The 23,402-nt window shown below is 41.0% G+C and overlaps 1 protein-coding gene across 1 annotated transcript; it reads right to left on the reverse strand.

The window, feature by feature from the left end:
* Positions 1–10: 10 nt before the first annotated feature.
* Positions 11–16,604, reverse strand: rab3gap2 (RAB3 GTPase activating protein subunit 2 (non-catalytic)). Its single transcript, XM_034575614.1, is given in 42 exon segments — positions 11–700; positions 1,325–1,489; positions 1,565–1,789; positions 2,367–2,456; positions 3,009–3,224; positions 4,301–4,429; positions 4,575–4,610; positions 4,716–4,786; positions 4,994–5,060; positions 5,490–5,596; positions 5,799–5,978; positions 6,494–6,668; positions 6,799–6,959; positions 7,095–7,203; positions 7,716–7,813; positions 8,010–8,225; positions 8,993–9,047; positions 9,049–9,110; positions 9,322–9,360; positions 9,363–9,411; positions 9,495–9,574; positions 9,669–9,696; positions 9,698–9,746; positions 9,883–10,026; positions 10,156–10,198; positions 10,201–10,350; positions 10,635–10,774; positions 10,893–10,985; positions 11,537–11,616; positions 11,703–11,851; positions 12,239–12,337; positions 12,760–12,859; positions 13,680–13,754; positions 13,756–13,782; positions 13,872–13,947; positions 14,067–14,086; positions 14,088–14,115; positions 14,422–14,503; positions 14,982–15,099; positions 15,361–15,377; positions 15,380–15,448; positions 16,198–16,604. Coding segments are annotated over 42 exon segments (4,179 nt in total). The 5' UTR covers positions 16,307–16,604; the 3' UTR covers positions 11–547.
* Positions 16,605–23,402: the final 6,798 nt, after the last annotated feature.

The raw sequence follows: 23,402 nt of genomic DNA on the forward strand, positions 1-23,402 counted from the left end.
AACGAACATCTGCAGTTTTAGAAACCTCTTTATTCTGCGTTGGATTAGCCCAGTGGGAGCAGCTGGACGTAAGGACTACAGAAAAGGCGGTGTACAGGCACAGCTAGTACAGTACTGTCTCTATATTATAAATAAAAAATAAAGGTCCATATTTCTTTATGATACATCTCTTGTCTGTGAGAGGGAAGAAGGAAGGAGAAATGTCACACAGAACTCTGATATGACCCAAAGGACAGATTTTTAAGTCGCATTGTTGTGAAATGAAGCAAAAGTGACAAACATGTAGACATTCTTAATAACACTTCAATTACACAAGTTCTCAATTTAATTTATGTTAAATGCCCAAAAATTCTGGGTTAAAAAACTTAAAAGCACATTAACATGAGCTGCATGACAAAACCTCTGTGACAATGACCAAAGAACATGAGGACGCATTTCTTCTTTCCCTGTGTCGACAGTCTCTTAAATACTGCACGTGAGTAAGCTTCACCACAATCTGTAAATTTGTGGTGGTGGAGTCGGTCTCCCCCCTTCCTCCCCCATAGGGTCAGTCCTCAGTGGTCAGAGCCTCTACGGCCTCCAGAAGGTGCAGGGCCAGGCTGTACTGGGCGTGGTTCTCGGGCAGGATTTCAATGAGACGACCGACCAGCCGACTGCTCTGGGACAAAGGGACCAGGGGGCAGCGCAGCTCACTGGGGTCCTGCAGTACAAACAAAATAAAGAATGATAACTCATACATAGTTAAACAGGCAGTTAGAGCTATTAGTGCAAAACTGCTTTGAATTGATATCTAGGGTTGCTGTAGTCGACAGTACAGTGTTTAGACACATACCAATTACACAACATCGCCCACTCGTCTGGTTCTATTTTTACAGAGCATTTGGTGCATTTTTGTGTATCGTGATAGTGCTCATGTTCATTAGTTAAAAAATTTAAAGTAATAGTTATCAAAACTTAGGCTGATGTTTTGGTTTTAAATTATCTGCTCCGTGCTGGAGCAGAGCCACATCACAGAGTAATGTACTGTAGTCCTAACACATGACGAGAGGAGAGTTGACCGATAAGGATTTGGTGCCAAAGAATGGTCTCATCATTTATACTCGTAAATGTGACTGTTGCTGACACTTTCACTTTATAACTGCAGTGTCAGATTGAGCATTGATAACTAGTAACTGATTATTAACCGTGTACACAATGTAACACCTGTAACGCAGACTACCAAGGTAATCCTAGTTCAGACAAGGGTCAACATAATGACAAATGCTGGGTCTGTGGATACAGTAACAGGATGAAACATCAGAGGTCATGGAGCTGGGTGTCTCACCATAGCCTTGAGCCATGTGCAGAGGGTGGGGGGAAGGCGGGCCAGAAGCTCCATAGCAGCCTGCGTCTGACTCTGGCTGTGCAGCAGCATGAAGCTCAGTCTCTGTCCAGTCAGCACCAACAGCTGAGAGCCCAGCACGTCTTTATCCTCCACTTCTAACATCACCTGGACGAACAAACAGGAGTTATCAGTCTAATCGTAGCTTCTGTCTGCAGCAAATACAGAACATTTGTATTTTACCTCCTCTGCCCGGAGGTCCAGACCCTGGTTATAGAGCTCACAGACGAGGTGCCGCCGCAGGATGTCGGGGTTGACCTGCAGCAGGGAGCCCAGCTCCAGACACAGCGAGGGCCACCAGTCAGCTTTAGGGCCACTGGATGGTAGAGGGGGGCACCCAGTGCCAGAGGCAGAGCTGGAAGTATCATCTATTGCCTGCACCCAGCCAGTGAGCACCCGCAGGAGGAACTGAGACAAAAAGAGGGAAACGGATGAGATGTATTTTGTAGTTTTCCTCTCACCCTTTGCACTTAAATGTATATTATGCAGGATGGTCCCCCAAAAAATCAATGTAAAGACAATCATCACTTAACATAAAGCCTCCCCCAGCCTCTTCCCCCGTTACCTGAATCTAATCTTCACCCTGAAACCAAATCGAAACCCTCTAACAGCTGTTTGAATGTGTGTCACAAAGTGAGGACCAACTAAAATATCCTCACTCCATGGGTAAAAGCTCATAACGTAAACCTAATTCTAACCTAACCCTAAAAACAAGTCTTAACCCTCAAACAGTCCTTTGAAGAAGTGAGGACCAGCCACAATGCCCTCATATTTCAAAAATGTCCTCACACTGTAGGGTCTCTGCTTAAAATGGTTCTCACTAAGATATACTGCAAGTACAGGAACACACACACTCCTGCAGAACTGTGTGAGTTTGAGCATGATTATTTATTCAGGGTGAACATTATATTTCTCAGAATCACATCTTTGGGAGGAGGGATCAACTTTGCAACTGACGTGTGATGTGTTTAGGTTTCGCTCGCACCTCCTGTCGTAGTGACACCAGGCCTGGGTCCATGTCTCCACTGGGCATCAGCTGGATTGTCGTCAGATCTCTGAAGAAGGCATTCTTACCCTTGAACACATAAATACATAGGTGCACAAATGAAGCAGGTCTTCTGTGGGTAGTTTTTAAAATGCATTTCCACATAAATTACATTACAGCTACACTAATAGCAATAATGAGGTCATGAGTGACACGTTAATTACATCTGCAGAGGAGGTCACAGATTTTTGTAATGAAACTTGGTTGAACGATGGGACATGAGCCAAGAAAGAACCCACTAAAGTTTGGGGCTGAGCCTGGAATTTCACCAGGGAATTATTTATTAATATCAATAATTCATGGGTCGGGATGAAAAAAATTGTGCGTATTTAGGGGACTGATACCGATGAGTGTGTGAAACAGGTGCTGCTTGACAGTGGGATGTTGGTGGAGGTATACGCATCACTGAATGCCATTCTAGTTTCAGTAATAATTCAAAGTGTAGACAAAATCAACAATATCTAGACAGAAAGACAAAGAAGAAAAAAAGTATAATATAATTCACCCTTCAGGCTCAGGCAGTTTTTGACTGAGGTCACAGAGAACAGGTCAGTTGTGTGTGTGCTGGTGCTGTCTCCTCACCTTGCTGTCAAACAGATTGAGTGGTTTGACTTTCAGATTGAAGGTCAGGGCAGCGTGAAGCAGGGAGGCTAACAGGCAGTGGTGTTGGACCAGGGGGTAGTGGACACCTTTCTGCTCCAGGGCCAGCTCGGCTATGGAGGCGGGGCCCTCCGCTCCGCACCACGACTCCTCCACCGACAGCTCGGGAACGGACTCCTCCTCCACCGCTGAGTCCGCCTGCATGAATGACAAAGTGAGTAGATAGATAAGTAGACTTGAAGATCACAGGTGGTTGCAAGCTTTGTCAGTTCAGCTTTTAGTTAAGATACTTGATAGAGCAGATGCACAAATTTAAATAATTCTCCTCCAGTCAAAAATGGGTTTTGCTTTTCGCCACTGGTTGTGCAGAGCAGTGAGATATGTGCAGTTTGAAACTATAAGGCAGTTTTCATATTCATCTGGTTTCTCTGTGCTCAACGTAAATCTCAGTTTAACATGCTCACACATGAGAAAAGTTTGTGACATCACAACTAGTTTGGAAGCCAATCAGAGTTCAGTATCCAGAAAGGATGAGAAAACCTCCGGGTTGCATTAACCGAGAATGAATGACTGGACTTTCCAGTCAACCCTGACACATCTTGTCTATTATCTAGAGATTCTGGATTATTTTCACTGAGGGAGAAGGAGATAAAAAAGATGCCTGGAGGGGATCTTTAAGAAGGCTAGCTGCCAAACAAATTAAAAACATGCTAAGTATAGGAATAGTTTATTAGTGGTAATGATAGTACTAATATCTTAAGAAGTAGCAGTAACAGTGTTGTTTTAATTAGCAGCAGTGTAAGTTAGTAGCGACAGTAGCAATGACATTGATGACATTGATCTCACTTCTTTCCTCCACGTGCGGATCACGGCAAAAATAATGACCTTTTACCACAATGTCTATGTCTGTCGAATATGTCACAAATACAACACTTCCTGTGTGAACAACAGACGCATGCGAGACGCAGCAGATCAGCGACGCAGCCGTCACACGCTGCACACACTCCCAGGCTGGCCCAGGCAATATGTACCATGTATATGCTTTACATTAAAAACTGATTTATTTAAAATGTATAAATCTCACTTTCTTTCACCACAAGTCAATAAAGCCAACACACTTCATAATGCATTCTCAAAAACGCCTCTGATCTTTTTTAAAATGAAGCACAAAAAAGATAGTTGGTTTTGACCACGTTTCACTGACCATGCTTTGAGCTGGCTTATGCGAGGCGCTGCTCATTCTTCATGCTTTTCTCGGATTTCTTTTTACTTACATAGTAATTTATAAAAGTCAAAGGGGAGTGATATTTAACCAATTCTCCAGTCACCTCCATGAGGATCTGCAGCAGCTGGACACAGCAGCCCAGGAAAGACGTCACGGCTTTGTCTCCCATCCCCACATCCTGCACAGAGACACACGCGTCATTCATGAATCATAATCTGAAATTACCTCATCAACGAATACGTAAATCTGTCACTTATCAAACTGGCGTCGTATATTTTTATCTAGAATCATATTTCAGAATCCGTACTGAAACACAAACTTACCCTTCGACATAAACGATCTTTGGGTGCTTTCCCCACCTGAAAAAAAACAAGTACAAACATTTTATATTGTACCTCACAGACTCAATGACATCCCCCCACAGATAAACAGGCTCACTGCAGTACTGTACATGCATGATTTACCTTCTCCATGAGGTAGGCCGCTGCCGAGAATCGTTTGACAATGAAGGTACTCCACATCATTGTAGAAATACCTGTGGGAATGATACAGGTAAGTCCAATGGCAACCTATCACTTTAAGAGCATCAGCAAGAATACTTGTAATATAGAGCTTATAGAGGCAAACCTGAAGAAAATGTCACCAATTCCTTCACAGTTATAGATAAAAAACTCAAACACTGATTATAACCTTGAATAGCAGCATTGACAAACAGGTAACAAAAAGCCATTGAACTGCTGACCTAGTTGGATGTGTGGACTGGAGATCAACTTCAAATGTTCCACAGCCGAGCACAAGCATTGACCCTCCTAGGAAGAGAAGCAGTTGTGAGAGGTTCTTTGTCATCCTTGTTCCTAAAGGCCTTTGCACACTGTGCGACAGACCAAGTAGTTAAACTCATCAAGTTTTTCTCTTTATCAATACTCGGTATGTGGGTAGGTATTTCTTCTTTTTGCCAAAAGGAGCACAAGATCATCATCACCTGATGTTGTTTCCATATTTCTTTTCCCATTTTTTCGATCCTTATAATTCATTTGCTTAATCACGTCACACTTCATGTGAATAGTGATGTGCATCAAAATTTGCCTCTGAATTATTCACTCTTTCGTGCGATTTAATCACATCGCTGTGGATGTGCAAAGGTTTTTAGACTAACGGAAAATTGCCTTTGAAAATTGAGACGCGACCAAATTATGTCTGATTATATACTGTACATATCTGTTTGTTTGTTTGTGTACCTCTGGGTCTTTGTTCCACTGAACGACATATTCCCAGCAGCAGTGGGCGAAGAGCAGGTCAGGGGAGAGCGAGTGTGGGAACCGCTCCCACACCGCCACCAACAGCTCTGGAAAAAAAAAGAGTGGACAGTGTTAGACTTGGATTTAACTTCAGGATATAAATAAGTAACAGTTAAAGCACAGTTAATGCTGGTTAACGTGAGAGCAAATGTGTCATTAATATCTAAATTTCTATATGTCAGGGGGAGACACTTTGACCAGTTATTGTAAAGACTTCATTGCAGCTGCCAGATGTTTCCTATTCCTGACCTGCTGTCCTGTCTGTGTCCTCTTGGCTCTGCTCCTTCTTCTCGTTTCCTTCTTCTCTTTCCTTCTGCTCCAGTTGGTCATCCGCGTCTTTGTCTACTCTCTTCTGGAGAATTTCCTTCAGCCGCTGAGGAGCCAAGTTTTGCCTGAACACCCACTTGGAGACACTGTCGGCTATGCCACCTTTGCATTGAAAAAAAAAAAAGGAAATATATGAGAATCTGTCTTGTAGCCACAACTGGAATATGAATAGTAAACGGAAAAAAGACAAAATAGTGAAGGAACAAAAGGGAAATTTAGGAATTTCAGCTAATTTAGAAAGAAATAATGAGATTATAAAGAGGGCAGGAAAGAAAAAAAAAAAAAAAGAGCCAGCCCCACATCCAGGAAATTATTGTTGGGCAGACACATTTGACCTCTGATCTTAAAAAAACATAACAATGAGCAATATTTGAAATAGTGATATTTCCATTTCATTAAAAGAATGTTAGGGTTAGGGTTAGGGGGTTAGGGTTTACAATTCATTTTTGTGAGAGGTTGCTGTGTTTTTTGTGTGAGGTTTTCTTTATATTCACTAATTTTGCCAGATTGCATCAGGTCCATAAAGTGGGTGGAGGGGCCAGCGATGCACCGTGGGCAGGCATGGTAGCTTAATGCTTCTTGGCGACAACATGAAATATTTCTTGTTTACATCCTACCAGTGCCTCCCTCCAACAGCGTTTTGATGGAACACTGTGATGCAGCACCCGCCGCCGCTCCCTGAGGAGGGGGCACCAACAGCAGCGTCTGCAGCACGAGCACGTCCTCCAGCTGCCGAACACACACCACCCACTGCTCCAGCTCCAGGGACACCGCCTCCCACTCTGAATGCAACTGACACGCACATACACAATGGTGTTAATGGTTGAAAATGTTTGACTGGTTGTTGTAGTGCAGGATCATTTTAAAGGGGGAGTTTTCCTATTTTTGCCTGCAGAGGGAGCTCTGTGTGTGTGTGTTGTACCTTGGTGTCAGCGTGGTTGGTGATGCTAGCCTTGGCAGCGCGGTGAGCAACGAAGGCAGCCAGCAGTGCAGCGGCAGCATTGTGGGACTGGATACACGTGGTGCGGACTTGCTGCCACCAGGGGGAGACGGACTGGGGGTCCCACGACTCCTCAACTGCACCTAAGGAAAAGAAGAACAATTAGAAACTCTCTCCTTATCCCTTTTTATTGACTTTCATTGGTTGTAATGAATTGTAACCTAAACCAAGCTGAGACTTAGAGTGTCCCGCACACAGGATAAGAAAACAGTCCCAACCTTTTATGTTGCTGAGGGCGATGAGTAGTGTGTGAAGGTTTCTAACTGTTTCCTCTGTTTTCTGTAGCACCTCCTTCTCCCTCAGCAACCACACACTCAGCAGCAAAGCCTGACAGGAAGAGAAACAGGATAGGTAAAAATGAAATAAAGAAAAAAACACATGAAAAATACATTAATTTAGAATGAAAAAAATGATGATGCATGTTCTGGATTGGAGCTGTTCACATTGTTATATTGTTTTATTCATGGTGATACCTTCAACTATTCACAACGTGCACAACCTGACAAATAGAAGGCAATGTGAAGATGCACAATCCAATACAAATTTAAGAAATGATACATATCACCAGTGTATATTTACATTTTAAACCTTTTTATTAATGTGATTATTATAATATTGTGTATAATAACATTTGATTGATGAGGGAGATGAGCCTAATGAACTGAATCTACAGATTATCACCATAAATTACCAACATCTTTTTTTATGGCAGATTGGAATTGGATATTTCAGAAGACCTTCAAACGTGCAAAGTATATTCACCAACTTCCAATGTTCTAAAATGATTTCATTCAATTATAAAACATTTTTCTATCAGTCAGTCTTTTCCTGCATCTTACCAGTAGCTGCTGTGGACTGATGCCAGCCTGCTGCAGTGTGCCACAGACTTTGTGTATTGGACTTTTTCCAGACAGACAACCCCAGAACAGAAAGTTTCCTGCAAAGACAAAGAGCAAAGAGCAAAGATCTCAGGTTGAATTCATGTGGTGTCCTCACTCCTTCCCTAAAGTCAGATTTTTCTGAAGAGTAAAGATTATTTCGATCAGTTTCTCTTCTGCTACTTGGTGTGTATTTCTATCAGGATAACTGGGTAAGAGTCAAGGCGTAGAATGTGGATACTTATGTTGTCATACCTAACTGATTCCATTCAGCTTCAGCCCCGCGGTTCACCTTCAACTGCCCGTCCTCGCTGCACTCCATCTGGGAGAGAAAGGCTTGGGCAGTGAGGGGTGAGTCAGGGGAGTCCTGGGCAAAACTCACACTGGGTCTAGAGGTGAACTGGGCGTAGCGTTGCAGAGTGGGACCAATACGGGACAGTTCCTCATTCATGCCTTCTAGGGAATCCTGTGGGATCACAAAAATATATGTGATAATAAAAGAATTGGGAGGAAATAGAATGAGGTGACCACCAATAAAAATACTGACATAATTTACATTGTATTAGTTGTATTACTATAATTTAGTATATTACATTGTGGCTAAAGAAAAAAAGCCTAGCTACTCCAGGTAGTGGGTTAATATTCTGAAGAAAAACTATGAATTGCAAACATTAGTCGCAAATTTATGAGAAATTAACATGAATATATTTTTGAGATTATAAAGTTATAAATCCACAAGAACAAAATTACGAAATTATGAAAGATTTAAGTCACAAATTTATAAGGAACTAGAACGCAATGTAGGCTGTTGGTATGGGACGGTATTTTATTTTTGATTGTGCGCTACTGCATAAGATAAAGTCTTGAGATCCAAGGATAACACTGGTTACATCTGCAGTAATTTGTGGCTCAACAGGACACAGTCCGACAGATAAAAAAATGTATTAACCTCAATATTTAATACGCCTTATTAAGCAATGTCTCTTCAAAGTTTGGCTGCTTGTGATACTATGGCTATCCTCATGTTGTGGCGTGGCACCTCTCCAGCACTCCTGGCGGCCAGTCTGTCAACAAACTTGTCAATCATCAGCCCTAATACAATTTGTGTGAATACCATTGACCAAGTGTGTGTGTGTGTGTGTGTGTGTGTGTGTGTGTTGTGTGTGTGTGTGTGTGTGGTGTGTGTGTGTGTGTGTGTGTGGTGTGTGTTGTGTGTGTGTGTGTGTGTGTACGTTGTCAGAGCAGGGTTTCTGTGTCTGCAGAAGAGTGCAGCTGCTGGATGTCACTGTAAAGACTGCAGCAGTTTCAACTGTGAAGAGCAGAGCTGGAGTAACTGTGGATCCACGTCCTCAGTGTCTGTGATACAGAAATAAATCACCAGAATAAAGAGTTTGTTATGACGTAATAACTTCATCTAAAACCAGAGAACATTTGAATTCAACTAACATTTCAAGCATTTACCTGAGCAAATCATTTGTCAACCAGTTTACGACAGTTATAGTTCTATATATTAAATCTCTATATATCTATATAGAATAAATCTCAAACATAATGAAATGACTCTTACCTTGTTTCTTCAGAGTGTCGTATAAGGTGCTTGTGATATTGTGAGACAGGAGACAGGAGCATTCTTATTTGACAGCAGAGACTCTAGAGCCTGAAAGGAAACACAAAGGATGGAGTTCAAATTTCACTTGCTGAACACTAAGCACAGTCATTAGTGTGTGAATGCATATGTACTGATCTTTAGTCGTACCTGCTTTTAATCGCAGGATGTTTAATATCCAGCAGCACACTTTTGCCTTCGCTCTCCAAAACATCTATAAAGAAAAGGTGAGTAAACACACAGACAAACATTTTCTTTAGTTACGGTGTCCTTTATCCCCATTCAGCTCTCACTCTCATATCTCTTACCAGGGTCCACATGTCTGCTCTTTAGTAAAGGCCGTCAGTCTCTTAAGCAGGTGCATATCTTTGGCTCGTTCACATCTTCTTGTCACTGAAATGGACACAGAAAGATGGGGTGTAAGTGGATTGTTGGCACTATTCCTTTAAAAAAACTGTTGATCTAACAACGTCTGTAATATTAATGTACAGTATGTGTTTGTTTGTCAGTCTGTGTACAAACCTAAGTGCCAGGTGAAAGGGGATGTTCACAGTCCTCAGAGCTCCTGTGACGGGATCCAGCAGACAGACCTGCTGTGTGTGGAGCTGCCAGCCCTGACTGGTCACACTGTTCACACCCATCAGACGGTAGCCAGCATACAGCAGCCTGAAGGTACATGTACACACAGACACAATGTATTTTACATTATATTATATGTGTGTGATACCTCTGACACTAAGAAATAGATGAAGGAAAAAGTTAACAGATCTGTTTTGGAAAGTGCATTGTTCATACCTGCAGTGTTTACCCACAGTAAACGCTCCAACCCGAGGCCCTGCTGCATCCCCCACACCTCCAGGATTCCCCTGCGGGGGGCGTAGATCACGAGGAACATAGCATGCCGTCTTGGAAGGGAGGTAGGGGGGGAGAACTCCCGATCACTGCGCTCCTCTGGAACCTGCAGCCATCCCAGCTGGGCGTCTCGGTAACCTGCAGTTAAGTTGAATTAATGAATGGTTATCTTTCCATGAAAGGGACACGTTAAACTATGATTCAGATAAATGCATGGAGTGGAATATTTTAAAGAAGGAACAGATGCTATGAATGTTTGATAGAAAGCATTTAAGGCTAATGACATGTTCATGGGCAGAATATGTTCACTAGAAAAGCTCAAATTTCTTAACCTAATCAGCTCTTTACAAAAATGCCTTTTCAAAACCTTAATATTATTAATTATTAATATTATATCTTAGTCTTTGATTGTTTCGCATCACCTTTCCACATGCGGATGGCGATGCCCCTGGCCAGGTCCAGCAGTGAGACTCGACCAAAGTCGTCCGTCACCCCAGCCAGCGTGTTGCATGGGGACAGACAGATAGACTCTCCGTGGCGACGAGAGTCTGGGAGACCAAATCTGGAAGAGAGAGAGGGCAGGTCAAGGGAATTAAATCAGCAAGCTTTGTATTACCAGCATCAATAGGACACAATAGATGATCGCGGCATTTGTGTAATACATGTAACATGATTGGTACCTGATTGTTAAAGGCGTTGCTGGCTCCACCTTGGGCTTCTGTTTCTGAGGAGCATCGTCTTCATTCTTGTTCTTTTTCCAGCCCAGCCACCCACTGAGAGGAAGACAGGGAGGATGATAGAGAGAGGAAGAGGAGACAAGTAAGATGATGAGTACAAGTAAAAAATAAAAAATAAAGATTAAGGGAGAAGTAGTAAATGTGAGAGGTGGGAGAGGGAAAAGATATATTGGAAAGCAGGTGAAAGGAGATTTAAGGGAGGATGAAATCAAACATCCTCCTTTTATGGGCTACACTGACACTGAGGAGAATAAGCTTTGATTAAGAATATCTATTGGGCTTCTTTTTGCTGTTAGAGCCATTGAAAACTCCACATTCCAGGATTCTGTCCCTAAGTGTGTCAGACAGGAATCAAGTGCACACAGGAGACGAAGGTTGTACAATTGTTGTCTCGCTCCACTGGCATCATTAATCACTCACTTAGCTTTGTTTCTTTGACTTTTAAGCTTATTTTAGACAAGCAGCAAAGTCCAGACATTTTCCTGAAATTGTTTTTGAAAATGGCTTTATTATTTTATACGTCTAAATGACTTGAGGACGAAAGAAGAAAAGTGTTAGGGCGCTTATAAAGACAGATATAGACGTACCTGGCAGCACTGAAAAGGGCTGAGGTGAGTTTACTGGCCACAGCCATGGCCACATGAGAGAGAAGAGGCTGGGAGCTTCCCTGTGAAACAGATAAAAGCCAAATTTATTAAAAGTAAGGGTGTTTGTATGTAATGTTATTACAGCGCGAGTGTGGCACATACACACCTCGACAGAATAATAAAAGCCTGTGTATGGTCCTCCTCCCACAGTGACATACTGGCTCATGGCAGGTGGGTTGCCCTTGACTGAAGCAGTAAATCCCCCCAGGATAGATGCATTCTTCATCTGGTCAAACACACACAGCGGCATGATGCCTAAGAGAAGGAAGAAGAGACAGACAGAGACAGGTTGAACAGAGCAGTGGGAAAATGGTACAATACAAACAAAACAATACACTCGATTATTTCAAGTATCAGAATCTTCCCAGCATATGACAACTATACAGTGAATTTTACTATTTACTTCATCATAATGCTTATACATGAAAAATCTTTGTTTGCTTCTTCTCCAGCAAGATTTCATTGTGAAAATACTGTGAAAAGTTAATATCAACAGTGAAAAAATGCTGCAATACCACTCAGAATCCCCTCACATCACTGAAACTCTGTGAGGGAATAAGCCATGACCACCAGTCTTTCTCTCATACGGCAATCAACCAATATTGTGAACAAAAATCAGTTAGCATTTCACAAATCTCTTACCCACACTACTGTGGTCCACAATGGTGTCCATGTCCTTCAGACCCCACTTCTTATAGGCCAGGGGAGGAGGCTGGATGACATCACTACCTGCTGCAGCAGCTGGAGGAACAAGGAGCAGGTGATGACCCACAAAGCAACAACTTCAAAATAAAAGAGAATTGACATGTTTTTTTCCGTATTCATTACAGACTAGTTTCTTGGAGCTAGCAGGCATGAGTTGCGTTTAGCTCAATATAAAACTGCAGCACTAGTGTCATAGAATTGTAAGACAGCTTGGATAAAAAGCCTCTAGAAGCTGACTAAAGGTGTACACGTGTGTGTGATGGTGTTAGAAGTGAAGGTACTCTCCTTAGTACCTGAATGCCTTGTGGCAAACACTATCCACCCGCCAGCAAGTGAAAACACATTTAATGTGAACACAATGCAACAATATTGTAACATTTGAAAGTGGATAACTGTAACTCTGATCCCATAGTGGAAACATAAAAACCCAGTTCCATGAACCCACACACACACATTACCTCTCGCCACCTGGTTCCTGCAGGCACGCAGAGACTGAAAGAGGCTGAAGCCATCGATGGTGACCAGAGCGACGGGGTAGAGGATGCTCAACTCCTCATGCTGTGGTGGGATAAAAATCAATAAACACACATTGGCTTAAGAATATGGTGGGATGTAAGTGATAGCTCCTGAAATATCCAGTAAATAAAATCAAAATGTAGAATTGTTTATCACACATAATTGAAGAAGGAATCTCCATAATCAATAATCACACAGGAGAATAGTTTTTATGATTTTTATGTTTATTTGCTGTTGTGTTCACGTCACTTTCCCTTCTGTCTAACCACAAAAAGCAAATGGGCATCTGTCCTGCCCCGTTTGTCTGCGTGACATACACACAAACGCACAATACTGCAGCCGTGGCAACTTCAACAGTTCAAGAGGTGTTGAAACTTTAAAGCATGTGAATTAAGTGCAGTGCCACAGCAGTAATAGATAAAGCCAAGTGTTAATTAGTTAAGGCACATGATCGATACTGGTATTTTAATGACTGAAAAAGACACATTGACATATTTGTTTATGATTATTATATATTTCAGGAATCTCCTTGTACAGAAAATCCCAGTCTGTAACTCGTTACAAAAGTAGACAATGTTTCAGAGCTCCCACAAGTAGTCATTCAGTCTCATGTCGTTTTCTCTCCTTAGTTCCCCTGTAATTCGAGCCATGTATAAAAAAAAGTGTAGAAGTGTCGCAACAACACAATCTACAGGCACACTATCTAAGCTAAGCTAACTGGCAGATGGCAGTAACTTTGCTGTGCAGGTTTGAGAATTGAGCGTGTCATCCAACTCTCCCTAAAACAGCGAATAACCCCCCTAAATTTAAACATAACCTTTTACACAGTTCTGAAAGCAGTGTCCAGTGTGTACATTATTACCTGCTCAGTTACTCCAGGATGACGAGGGATCTCATATGTGCGACACTTGAGTCTCAGGACGGGGTCCTCGTGCAGGAAGCTGGGCCAGGAGCAGAACCCCGTTCTGATGAGACACAATCAGTTTACTGCACTGAACCGTTCCATAAGACACTTATTTCACTGCTGAGAATGTACTTTTGATTGTTGAGGTACCTCTGTGTAGAAGCGGACTTGGCCAGAGGTGAAACCCACGAACACACATGTCCAGTCAGGCCGCCCTGTGGAGCTCCTAGAAAAGCATAAACAAACATTCACTGTTAAAATGAATTGTAATCACAAGTATATGTGCATGTAAGCATTTGCACTTCCACAGAAATCTTCTCTACCACTAACATAAGTATGTTTTACCTCTTCTGACTTGCCAGGGGGGATACAGATGCAGCTGCTCACACACTCTCTGGAGAAAGAGGACACACAAAGTAAAGTGTTATATCTACATGAATGAGCACTCATTTCTCTATCTCTTGAAAGATGGTGCACACATTCTCATGTATCATTTGTTTCCACATGGTCATAACACTTATTCAATGCAATTCAATCTGGACCGTTTTCTCATGTCCTCCTAAAATGTATTTCTTTCCTCGCTGTAAAGATTATTTAGTTTTCTCTTCCCATGTAGAGCCATCTACCGATTTAACTCGTCCTTAGATATGCTCTTTTCAGCATTCTTATCCCATCTCGTATTAACAGAGTTTAGTCTCACCCATCTTCAGTACTGAGGGTCCCACTCCAGGAAACACCCAGAGTCATCTCCTCTCTGCCACTGTCATCTGTGCGCCACTTTGCTGCAAGAAACCAATAAGCATTAACAGCAATGTATAAATCCACAGTGCACTTACACCTCTTTTACACTGACAATAGCAGTATATATATGCAGGTTTTTGAAATGTGGGTAAACCCGTTGAAAAAAGCTCATTGACCTTCTCCCATTGCCAATAGAGCGGTTTTCCTTCCTGCTTTTTCCCCCCTGGTCAGTCAAGTTTGACTTCATGAATGAGCCGGAAACTGAGTAGTTTTTGCACGTTGTTCTCAAGACACAGAAATGAGTATGTTCACCTGGGTGTCATGTTTCCATCACTGCCGATTGGAGGCCGGAGCTAGTAAAACCTGTGTCTACTGTGGAGTCCATTTGACCCGGGTGTGAATGCTGACTGTATCCATTCCCATTGCAGACAAAAGCCATATGTTAGTGGGTATTTTTACCAGTGGAAAAAGGGTTTTTAGATATAAAGGTGTGTGTGTTTGCATGTTAGAATATCTGACCTGAGAGAAAGACTGCCTTGTGTTCACGGGCGACCACTAGCAGATCAGAGCAGGGCGACAGGGCGACTACACAGTCCTGCAGCCAGGGTGCAGTCTGCCCCTTGGTCTCCTCCTCCACCTGCGGAGCAAAGAAGAGAGTCAGTGGAAAGTGTTTTTTCCTTAAACTCTGCAAACAATGTTAACTACAACCCCCCCATGGAACAGTATCAATCCATTAGTTGTAGTGGTTCTAACAAATTAAGTTAACCAGAAAATGCGCTTACAAAATACACAGTAAGTATGTGACAACTACAACTCTCAAAAACCAAACGACCCCTGCAGCTGAATATTCTTAAGAGGTAAAATAAGAATTTAGAATGAAATACAGCTAAAGGCAGACCTTTGTGGTGGAGGTGGTTCCTCCTCTTGGTTGTCACCATTGTCCCATGACGACTCCCAGTCAGACGTTTCCCAAGACATCTGATTATCTGTTGAGGAAAAAGGGAACAAAAAGGGAAATCCAATTAAAAATGTGTTTAGTTTGTGAGGTCATGCTGCTGGAGCTTGTGCTGTGGTTTTTAAGTGATCTCTCTTTGCTCAACACTTGAAAACCAGGGGATGAATTCAGGTGTCTTTGTGTGCATGCCTGTTCTGCAGTGATGTGTTATTTGTTTTGTGTTTTGTGTTTTACTTGTGTGTGTTTTTATTTGTGAAGTACTTTGTAACTTTGTTGCAAGACTTGCTATATACATAAAGACATTATTGTTATTAAAGGCAGATGTTTCCCTCGGCTCTTTCCCACCTTGCAGGATCTTACTATTGAATATGTTAATGTTAATCAGTCAAGTCCCCACAAGCCACTAATATCACATTGTACAGTATCTTGTATATTATAACATCACATAAGATGCATTTGAGGTATATGTCAGACACGAAAGACTTTACTTTGAATCCTATTTACAGAAGCTGAAATGAAATAAGAGGAAGGTTTCACCAACTGCAACCTGTAACCAGAAAAATAACTCAAATCCACCATCCAGTCACAACCACTGATTCCTGCCACATTCAGCCACATTGACAATAGTCTGAAACATTATTTAGCTAGATGTGTAGTTAGCGGGTGCTCTGTTTACATTGGTTCTGTGGTAAAGTGGTTCCAGAGGGAGCTAGCTGTGTTGCAGTGACTTTACATGGACACTAACAGAGAGATAACACATGATATCTGAAGCACTGGTACCTGCTTCATTCTTCTCCTCCACCGGCTCGTCTCTCTGGTTGTGGAACAAAAAGTCTCGGACCGTTCTGAGCTCCTGGAGCCGACAGAACTCCAACAAGCTGCAGGACATGTCTCCCTGCTCGTCCCGTCAGGACCGTCCGCTCACAGGGAGGCAGCCAGTTAGCACAGCTGGCTAACAGTCCAGTGGTGGAGCGACCAACGCAGCTTCGCAGCCCGGAGTCCGTTAGCACGAGTTAACTCGGTGACAGCTAATTCACAAGGGCAGTCACACTGACGTGTCTCTATCTGCCCCCCGCAGAAGTAACAGTACGAGTCTGGTGCTCTTCTTTCTCCTGTTATGCGCAGTTTCCACCCGAGCTCCGATGACACCTCGTTAGCATCACAACACTCGTTTGCTTCCGGGTTGAGGGTGAGCGGAACTTTTCAAAATAATAGCGACTGGGTTTAGATTTGTCAACAAATGAGAACAAAAAATGCTGTAATTTGATGATGATGATGATGATGATGATGATGATGATGATGATGATGATGATGATGATGATGATTATTATTACTTTTTTATTAAAATAATAACCGCAACAATAACATACATTTTTATTAATATAATATAAATAAGTACAATGATAATATTAATAATTTTAATATCGTCAATATATAAAATACAAGTGTGAATTAAAAAAGTAGTCATTTGAAAAAGTGTATTGGTATAGTTTCTTTCGCTAGATGGCGGTAGAGAAACATTTTTCAAGTGGAAGGCCTCCTCTTCCTCCCAGATGTCACATGTGTCACCACTCCTCATCTTCAGTGTTCTGTTCCGACCTATGGTTCCAACACAAGAACATTATGCTGTTTGTCATTGCACTTTAAGCTCACTGAAGTATTATCTGTAATCCCAATCCAAAATCCAAACTCATTCATTCAAATTGCATTCATAGAACTATTTTGGTTGTTGCTAGATGAAGATTTGGAAAACAAATATGATTTGACCTTGTTTTCTAATCAATTACATACATTTTTATTGTTGTCTTACTGCATATGGTTTCAAGGATACACTGCATGAATGCAATATTGTAACATAGATTATAGCACTGATTGATTTCATGAGCACATAACACAAATATGTTATCTAGGTCATGACATCTCACACATAGACTTGTAAAAAGTATTACATAATGACCCCACATAACTTCTTCAGGGGAAGTTTTATTATTTACTGTATTTCTCTGTGTGGTATTTGGCCTTAGTCTGTTTTGAGTCTTGTGATTGCTTTTCATTTTGGTCTTTTGTTTTCTAGAGGGATTAATACCAATCTATGATAATTATGATCTTTATGTACCAAGAGAATCTGAATGCAACACTATGTTAAGTCATGATTGGCAAAAACTAACTATGCCCTCAGCAACAGAGCACGTTTAAGTTAAAATTTGTCCTTTAAATGATTTGGTACAACTGACTGGCTACCTGGCTACTTTGAAAAGGCCATAGACTATTTAATATGGTCTTGTTGCCCTGGATACAGCAGGCGATTTATTACTGTCCTGAGATAAAAAAGTTAAGTGAAAATGTTCCCAGAGCACAAACTACCATTCTTTAAAAGCATCATGTGACTCTCTTGACCCCTCAGAAAGTATTGTATTGGGCGGAGTCTGGTGAGGTCAAAGGTCAGGGTAACTACTTTCTTTCCTCTGTGAACAAACTCAAATGACTGAGGTCAACACGAGTAGCTGTGTGCTGCATTGTTCCACACAGCTCAGTGTCTTTTCCCCATCCTTTTCTACACGCTCTTTAAAAAGCAACAGGCATTCTGCAAGTGTACTTCCTGCGTCTTCACTAACAATCCCACCTCGCTCCCACACACTTACACACACTTACTGTACTGTGTGTGCAAATGTAAACACACAAATACAAACTCACCTTCGGGGGTTGCCCAACAGTTTCCGCTTCGGAAGGCCGGACACAGAAAACTCAGGAAACAATTGGGTGTCAGAGAGGACCTTGGGCCCTGTCACACATTTCCACATCCTGGGCTGTTGCTCAGCCATTTCACAGGCCACAGAAACTACTCTCCATCTGGTTCCCCCTTTTCCTTTGTTGACAAGGAGCTGGCATCGCTCTGTCCCAGGATGGAAATGTTGTCGATGCACTAAAAGAGATGGGAATGATTTATTTGTGTACACCGGGTGTAAGTCACCGCTTTAAGGCCTTGGGCACTTTGAAAATAGTTTTATGCTGCAGGTATTCAAGATCAAGATGTTCGTCTTGAAAGCCAGTCGAGGAAACATAGCGCACCCCTGAGATTCATATGGTGGAATTAAAATAAATCAAATCAAGAAGAGAATTTTCTTCATCATTTATTGCCATGTAAGACACTGTAATATTGACATTAAATGATTTGGTTTCTGTAGGTTCTGAGTGTATTTGCCAACCAGTCCTGAACACTGCCTCGCTGTAATCTCTTCACAAGTACACTCAACATCTGGAACACAAACTTTGGAGGAAGTAGTGCAGTGTGAAAGAGGGAGGCCGGCGCGCTCGCTGGTTTCAGGACTACTACTTACATAACTCGGACTCTCCAAATAAATAATGTTCAAACATACGCCCACGCAGGCTAAAAAATCCTGCAGGTCACCTGGAGTGAAAAATTAGGATTCCGGGTTACTTATATAAGGAAGAGATTAGAGAATTTCTTAAGGATAAAATCAAACCAAATATAACATTTTGGATTTCTCTCATATTAGTTGCAAAGTTTATATGTGTATGTGTTTGGTATATGCTATGTATATGTATATATAGTTGACAGATCTTTTCAATAGCTCATCACAGCAGAGGGTAATTTTCCATTCTGCTTTTCAGATGCAGTGGAAATCACTGACCCTTTGCATATTTTACACGATTACATTGTTGATTTATTTTGAAATCTTATACAAAGAGTAGGTAGTTAAGAATACTGTATAGCATAACATAAATATATACTTGAACTTTAAAGGGAACTTCCTCATAACTCAGTATTTGAAAAATAGCATGAAAATAACCAATTTGTTAAATATGCATCTTCCAGAAATACATTTAATCTGTTGCAATCAGAATATGTGCATTCTTTTGTTTTCGGGTTTTATATGAACTTTATGGTTAACTTTAAAATGGTAATACAGATCCAAAGGTCAAACTCTTAACAGGTCGTAACTTGTGAGCTGTGACAAATAAAATCTGTTCTCTGAACCCTGCCTGTCGTGGAAGTTTCTCAGTGTTCTGTAACAATATGTGACCAGTTAATGCTTCTGTGGAATTCAGCTTCAAGATAGATAGTTGTTTATTGCCATTTGCACAGGTACAAGACATTGCAGCTACATTGGAATTCTTGACTCAGCTTTTATAGAAAAAAATTTAAAACAGACAGGTAAATTGAAAGAGAAGCACAAAATTATTAATAAAAACACAAAATCCTTAAAGAAAATATCAGTCAAACTAAGACAAAAAATATATAAAAATATCAAATAAATACACAAAATATAATATAGGCTGTGAAGTTCTGGTTTATTGCACAAAAGGACACATTGAAATATTGCGTAAAAGACATAGAAATGTGGTTTTGTGTCCAGATCCTATCAGTAAGGAAGAAGAGAACCAAATCGTGAGGAGCTCTATTATCTGAAAAGAGGAAAGGTCTCCTGACCTCTTTATCCTTGTCTATTCTTGCTCTTAAATCCCCCTGAAACTACACATAGATCATGGCTGCTGCAGAGGTCGTAAAATGTGTTATTTTCAATTGTTAAAGTGAAGACGTAAAACTCCCTTATTCTCTTTTTGAATGTAGTCATTATGAAATGTGTATGAGGGCATTCACACCCATGAGACAAGTCTATACTGTATCTCCCTTTTTAGCTGACCAGCAGACAACACTGGCTGAGAATCGTCCTTTTGATGCTCATCACAGAGAGACACTACATTTCCACTGTCCCGAGGCCTCTATCAAATCCCAGTTATTCTGATGACAACAAGGACATTCATATAGTAATGTGTACTTTATGAGGGGGTGAGTCTTATGTGCCACCTTGTCCAGTGTTCAACGTGACGCTTTGCACACAGCACCTCCTGTAAGTCATAGAAATAATCCTCAAATATAAACCTTCCTCACATAGGCAGCACTTTACGACTGCTCCAAAGTTCACAGTCTACTAGAGCCGTTGTGTGATTTCTTCTTTTTTTTTCATTTGACCAACTTTCTGTGGTCGCAGCTTTAATGAAGCTGTTATTTCAGACACATTTCATGGTTTATTAAAACTTTCAAAGGAACATCATGTGCCCGACGGCGAAGTCATTTTTAAAAGCTACAGCAACTAGAGCTGCAGTAAAAGTCCCAAAAAGGCCCAGAATACTTTGCTGTTCCCAAATTTTGGAATCCTAAATGCCTGAAAAACCTCTATCAGATTCTTATTTTGAGTTTTCTGCCTGAGTTTATAGTTTTGATTGATCTTATCTGAAGATTTCAGTAACATTTCCAGAAGGTCGGGGGTTTGATACCCGGCTCCTCCTGTCCGCATGCCGAAGTGTGATTGGACAAGATACCAAACGTCAAAATTTCCCCTGACGTCTCTGCTGACAGTGTATGAATGGAATAAAAAGGAAAAGCGCAGGAAGTAGTGCTGTATGAATGTGTGTGATTGATTGATAAGATCAGAAAAGTGCTATATAAATACAGTCAATATACCTTTGTTACCTTGTTACATATACCCATGGACCAATTAGGATTTAACTTTATTTCACTCAGAATCTGGTTGCAGTTGGTGGGTAAACAACTTCTGTTGCCAAACTCTTGTCAATCAAATCTGATCCAACCATAATCACAAAGTCTGGAACATAGACTGTATATACACTGAAATCCGAAATTGTTGGACCAACTTAAAAATTACTTCACTTGGTAACACATAGATTAATAAAGTTTGTACCACTTAAATTTAAAAAACAAAACTTAACTTAAGTTGGCCAATTGAGTGATTCTTTAAAGGTAATAACCAATTCTTTTTTTTTCAGTGTAAAAATGGATGATGTGTCCCTACTTCCTCCCAATGTACAAACATGTTGCCAAGATATCTTGGGTACGGGTGCTGCCATCTTGGACTGATGACATAATGATGAGGGTCAGGTGCAGCCGTCGATCGTGATTTATGACCCTGTTTTTAATAGCAATAAAATAAGTAATTCAAACCAAACTTACCAGAAAAATTTACATTGGGACTTTTTGAATTGGCCAATGTCCCATCCTATCTAGGCAGGTTTGTGACTTATACTGCAACCAGCCACCAGGGGGCAATCAACATGTTTTGATGTCATTTCGTCAATCTCTATGTACAGTCTATGGTTTGTATTGAGATTTCCTAACCTAAGTAATATTTTAAGATGTTGATGGTCAGAATTCTTTAAGGAAATGTTGGAGAAGTTTCTTCTCAGTGATGAAGGTTCAATTCAGACACGAAAGAAGAGGATTCTCAGGTGAGGCACTTTAATACAGAGCTGGTACAATATTCATTCTGAGCATGTTTTTAAGAAGAAATAAACTCAGACAAACAAGTGTAGCTGGTCTTACCACACACACCTGTGTGGTAAGACCAGCTACACATGAGACATAGCTGATGAGGAATTCAACCACTCAAAGCACATTACAATACAAGTCACAAACTACAAACCACCGCCCTAGTGAGTCGGTAACCCACACTGCCTCCTGAGTCACAGTAGCCAAATATAGACTTGTTTACTTCCTTATGTGTAAATAGAAAGCTAGGAAAGTGTTCAGCTTCTAAGTAAGAGCATCATGAGGTACGCATGTCGAGTGACCTTGACCTTTCTTGACGTGAAACATGAAATCATCCTCCAGGGAGAACAACAGTCCATATGGACATGACCTTAAAAAGAAAGTGGGCCTAATATATATTCTTTTTTTTTTTGTTGTTGTGGATTATTGAATTTTATTAACAAAATCTTGAAATACAAACCCAAGATTTCTTTATAATATGTGGATGATTTGCCCTGATCGTTTTAGAATTGGTTCTAAATATAGCGATGTACTGGAATTTACATTTGAGCATGAATCATGGCATCCATACAAAAAATACCCCAAACAGTATAAAAGAGGTTTACTATCCTAGAATTAAACAACAACAGCCTCATAATCTCCTCTACATAAAGGATCAAACTTTGGAGTGAGGAACTTGAAGACATGAGGGTGGATTAAAGTTGCGTCTGGAATCCCACAGAAACAGGAGACGCTCTGCTTTCCACCAGGCTCAGCACATTTTCAAAGTCTTCAGTCCGCTTCAGTAACCATCATCAGTTAAGGCCTCGACACTGAACATTTATAAGGGCGAAGTCCTGGAACGCCACAAATCCCAGTCAAACATTGATGCTGGAAATGTGAAGTCAAAAGTTTCTCTATTTATAAATTGTGAATCAGTGTTGAACATGGCACCAGATTGAGAGGCAGCGACACTATTTAGGTATTACAAGAAAATATCAACATGTTGCCTAGTTCATTTCTTCCTAAACACCTGAAACACTTCAACGTGTTTCTGAGGTGAAATCATCTTAATCCATTCAGGCAATCTATTTTTTATCTGCGACAACAACACCTGACTTAAGTGCACATGCCAATCTCGTGTTCTCTCGTCAGATCAGTAAATGTCAGCACCTTGACTCCACACTTATTAAAATCTACCTTTGTTCCAGGCATTAACTGAGCATCTGCTGAGGTAAGACTCAAAAACATATTATGCAGGAATTCACTGTGTTTTTAAATATATCACGCATTATTCAGTTTGCTTATATCAGTTGTTGTTATATCTGGGTTTGTGTGTGCGTCCTGCTCCAGTGTGGTTTACTTTCCTGACAGCATGACCTTGAAGTGTGTGATAATGAGCAATGTCCGGTGTCACCAGGGTAACAAGTTCATTCACTACGTAAACTGAATGAATAGTTTAGTTAAGAATATTTACAGGAAACCAGCAGGTGAGTTGTTATCATGCTACCTGTGTATTAACAATTCAATTCTCTGTTTCAGAAACAGAAAACAAGGAACTGGTTATAACCTTAAATCTTCCTTCATTCAACAACTGGAAGTAAATTGTGAACAATGTTCTAGAAATGGATAGAATCTCCTGTAGAGTCAGATATCAAGAACTGGAATATCTTAAACGATGAAATAACTGGATCAA

This window comes from Hippoglossus hippoglossus, chromosome 22 (genome assembly GCF_009819705.1).
Source record: "Hippoglossus hippoglossus isolate fHipHip1 chromosome 22, fHipHip1.pri, whole genome shotgun sequence".
NCBI classification, from domain to species: Eukaryota; Metazoa; Chordata; class Actinopteri; order Pleuronectiformes; family Pleuronectidae; genus Hippoglossus; species Hippoglossus hippoglossus.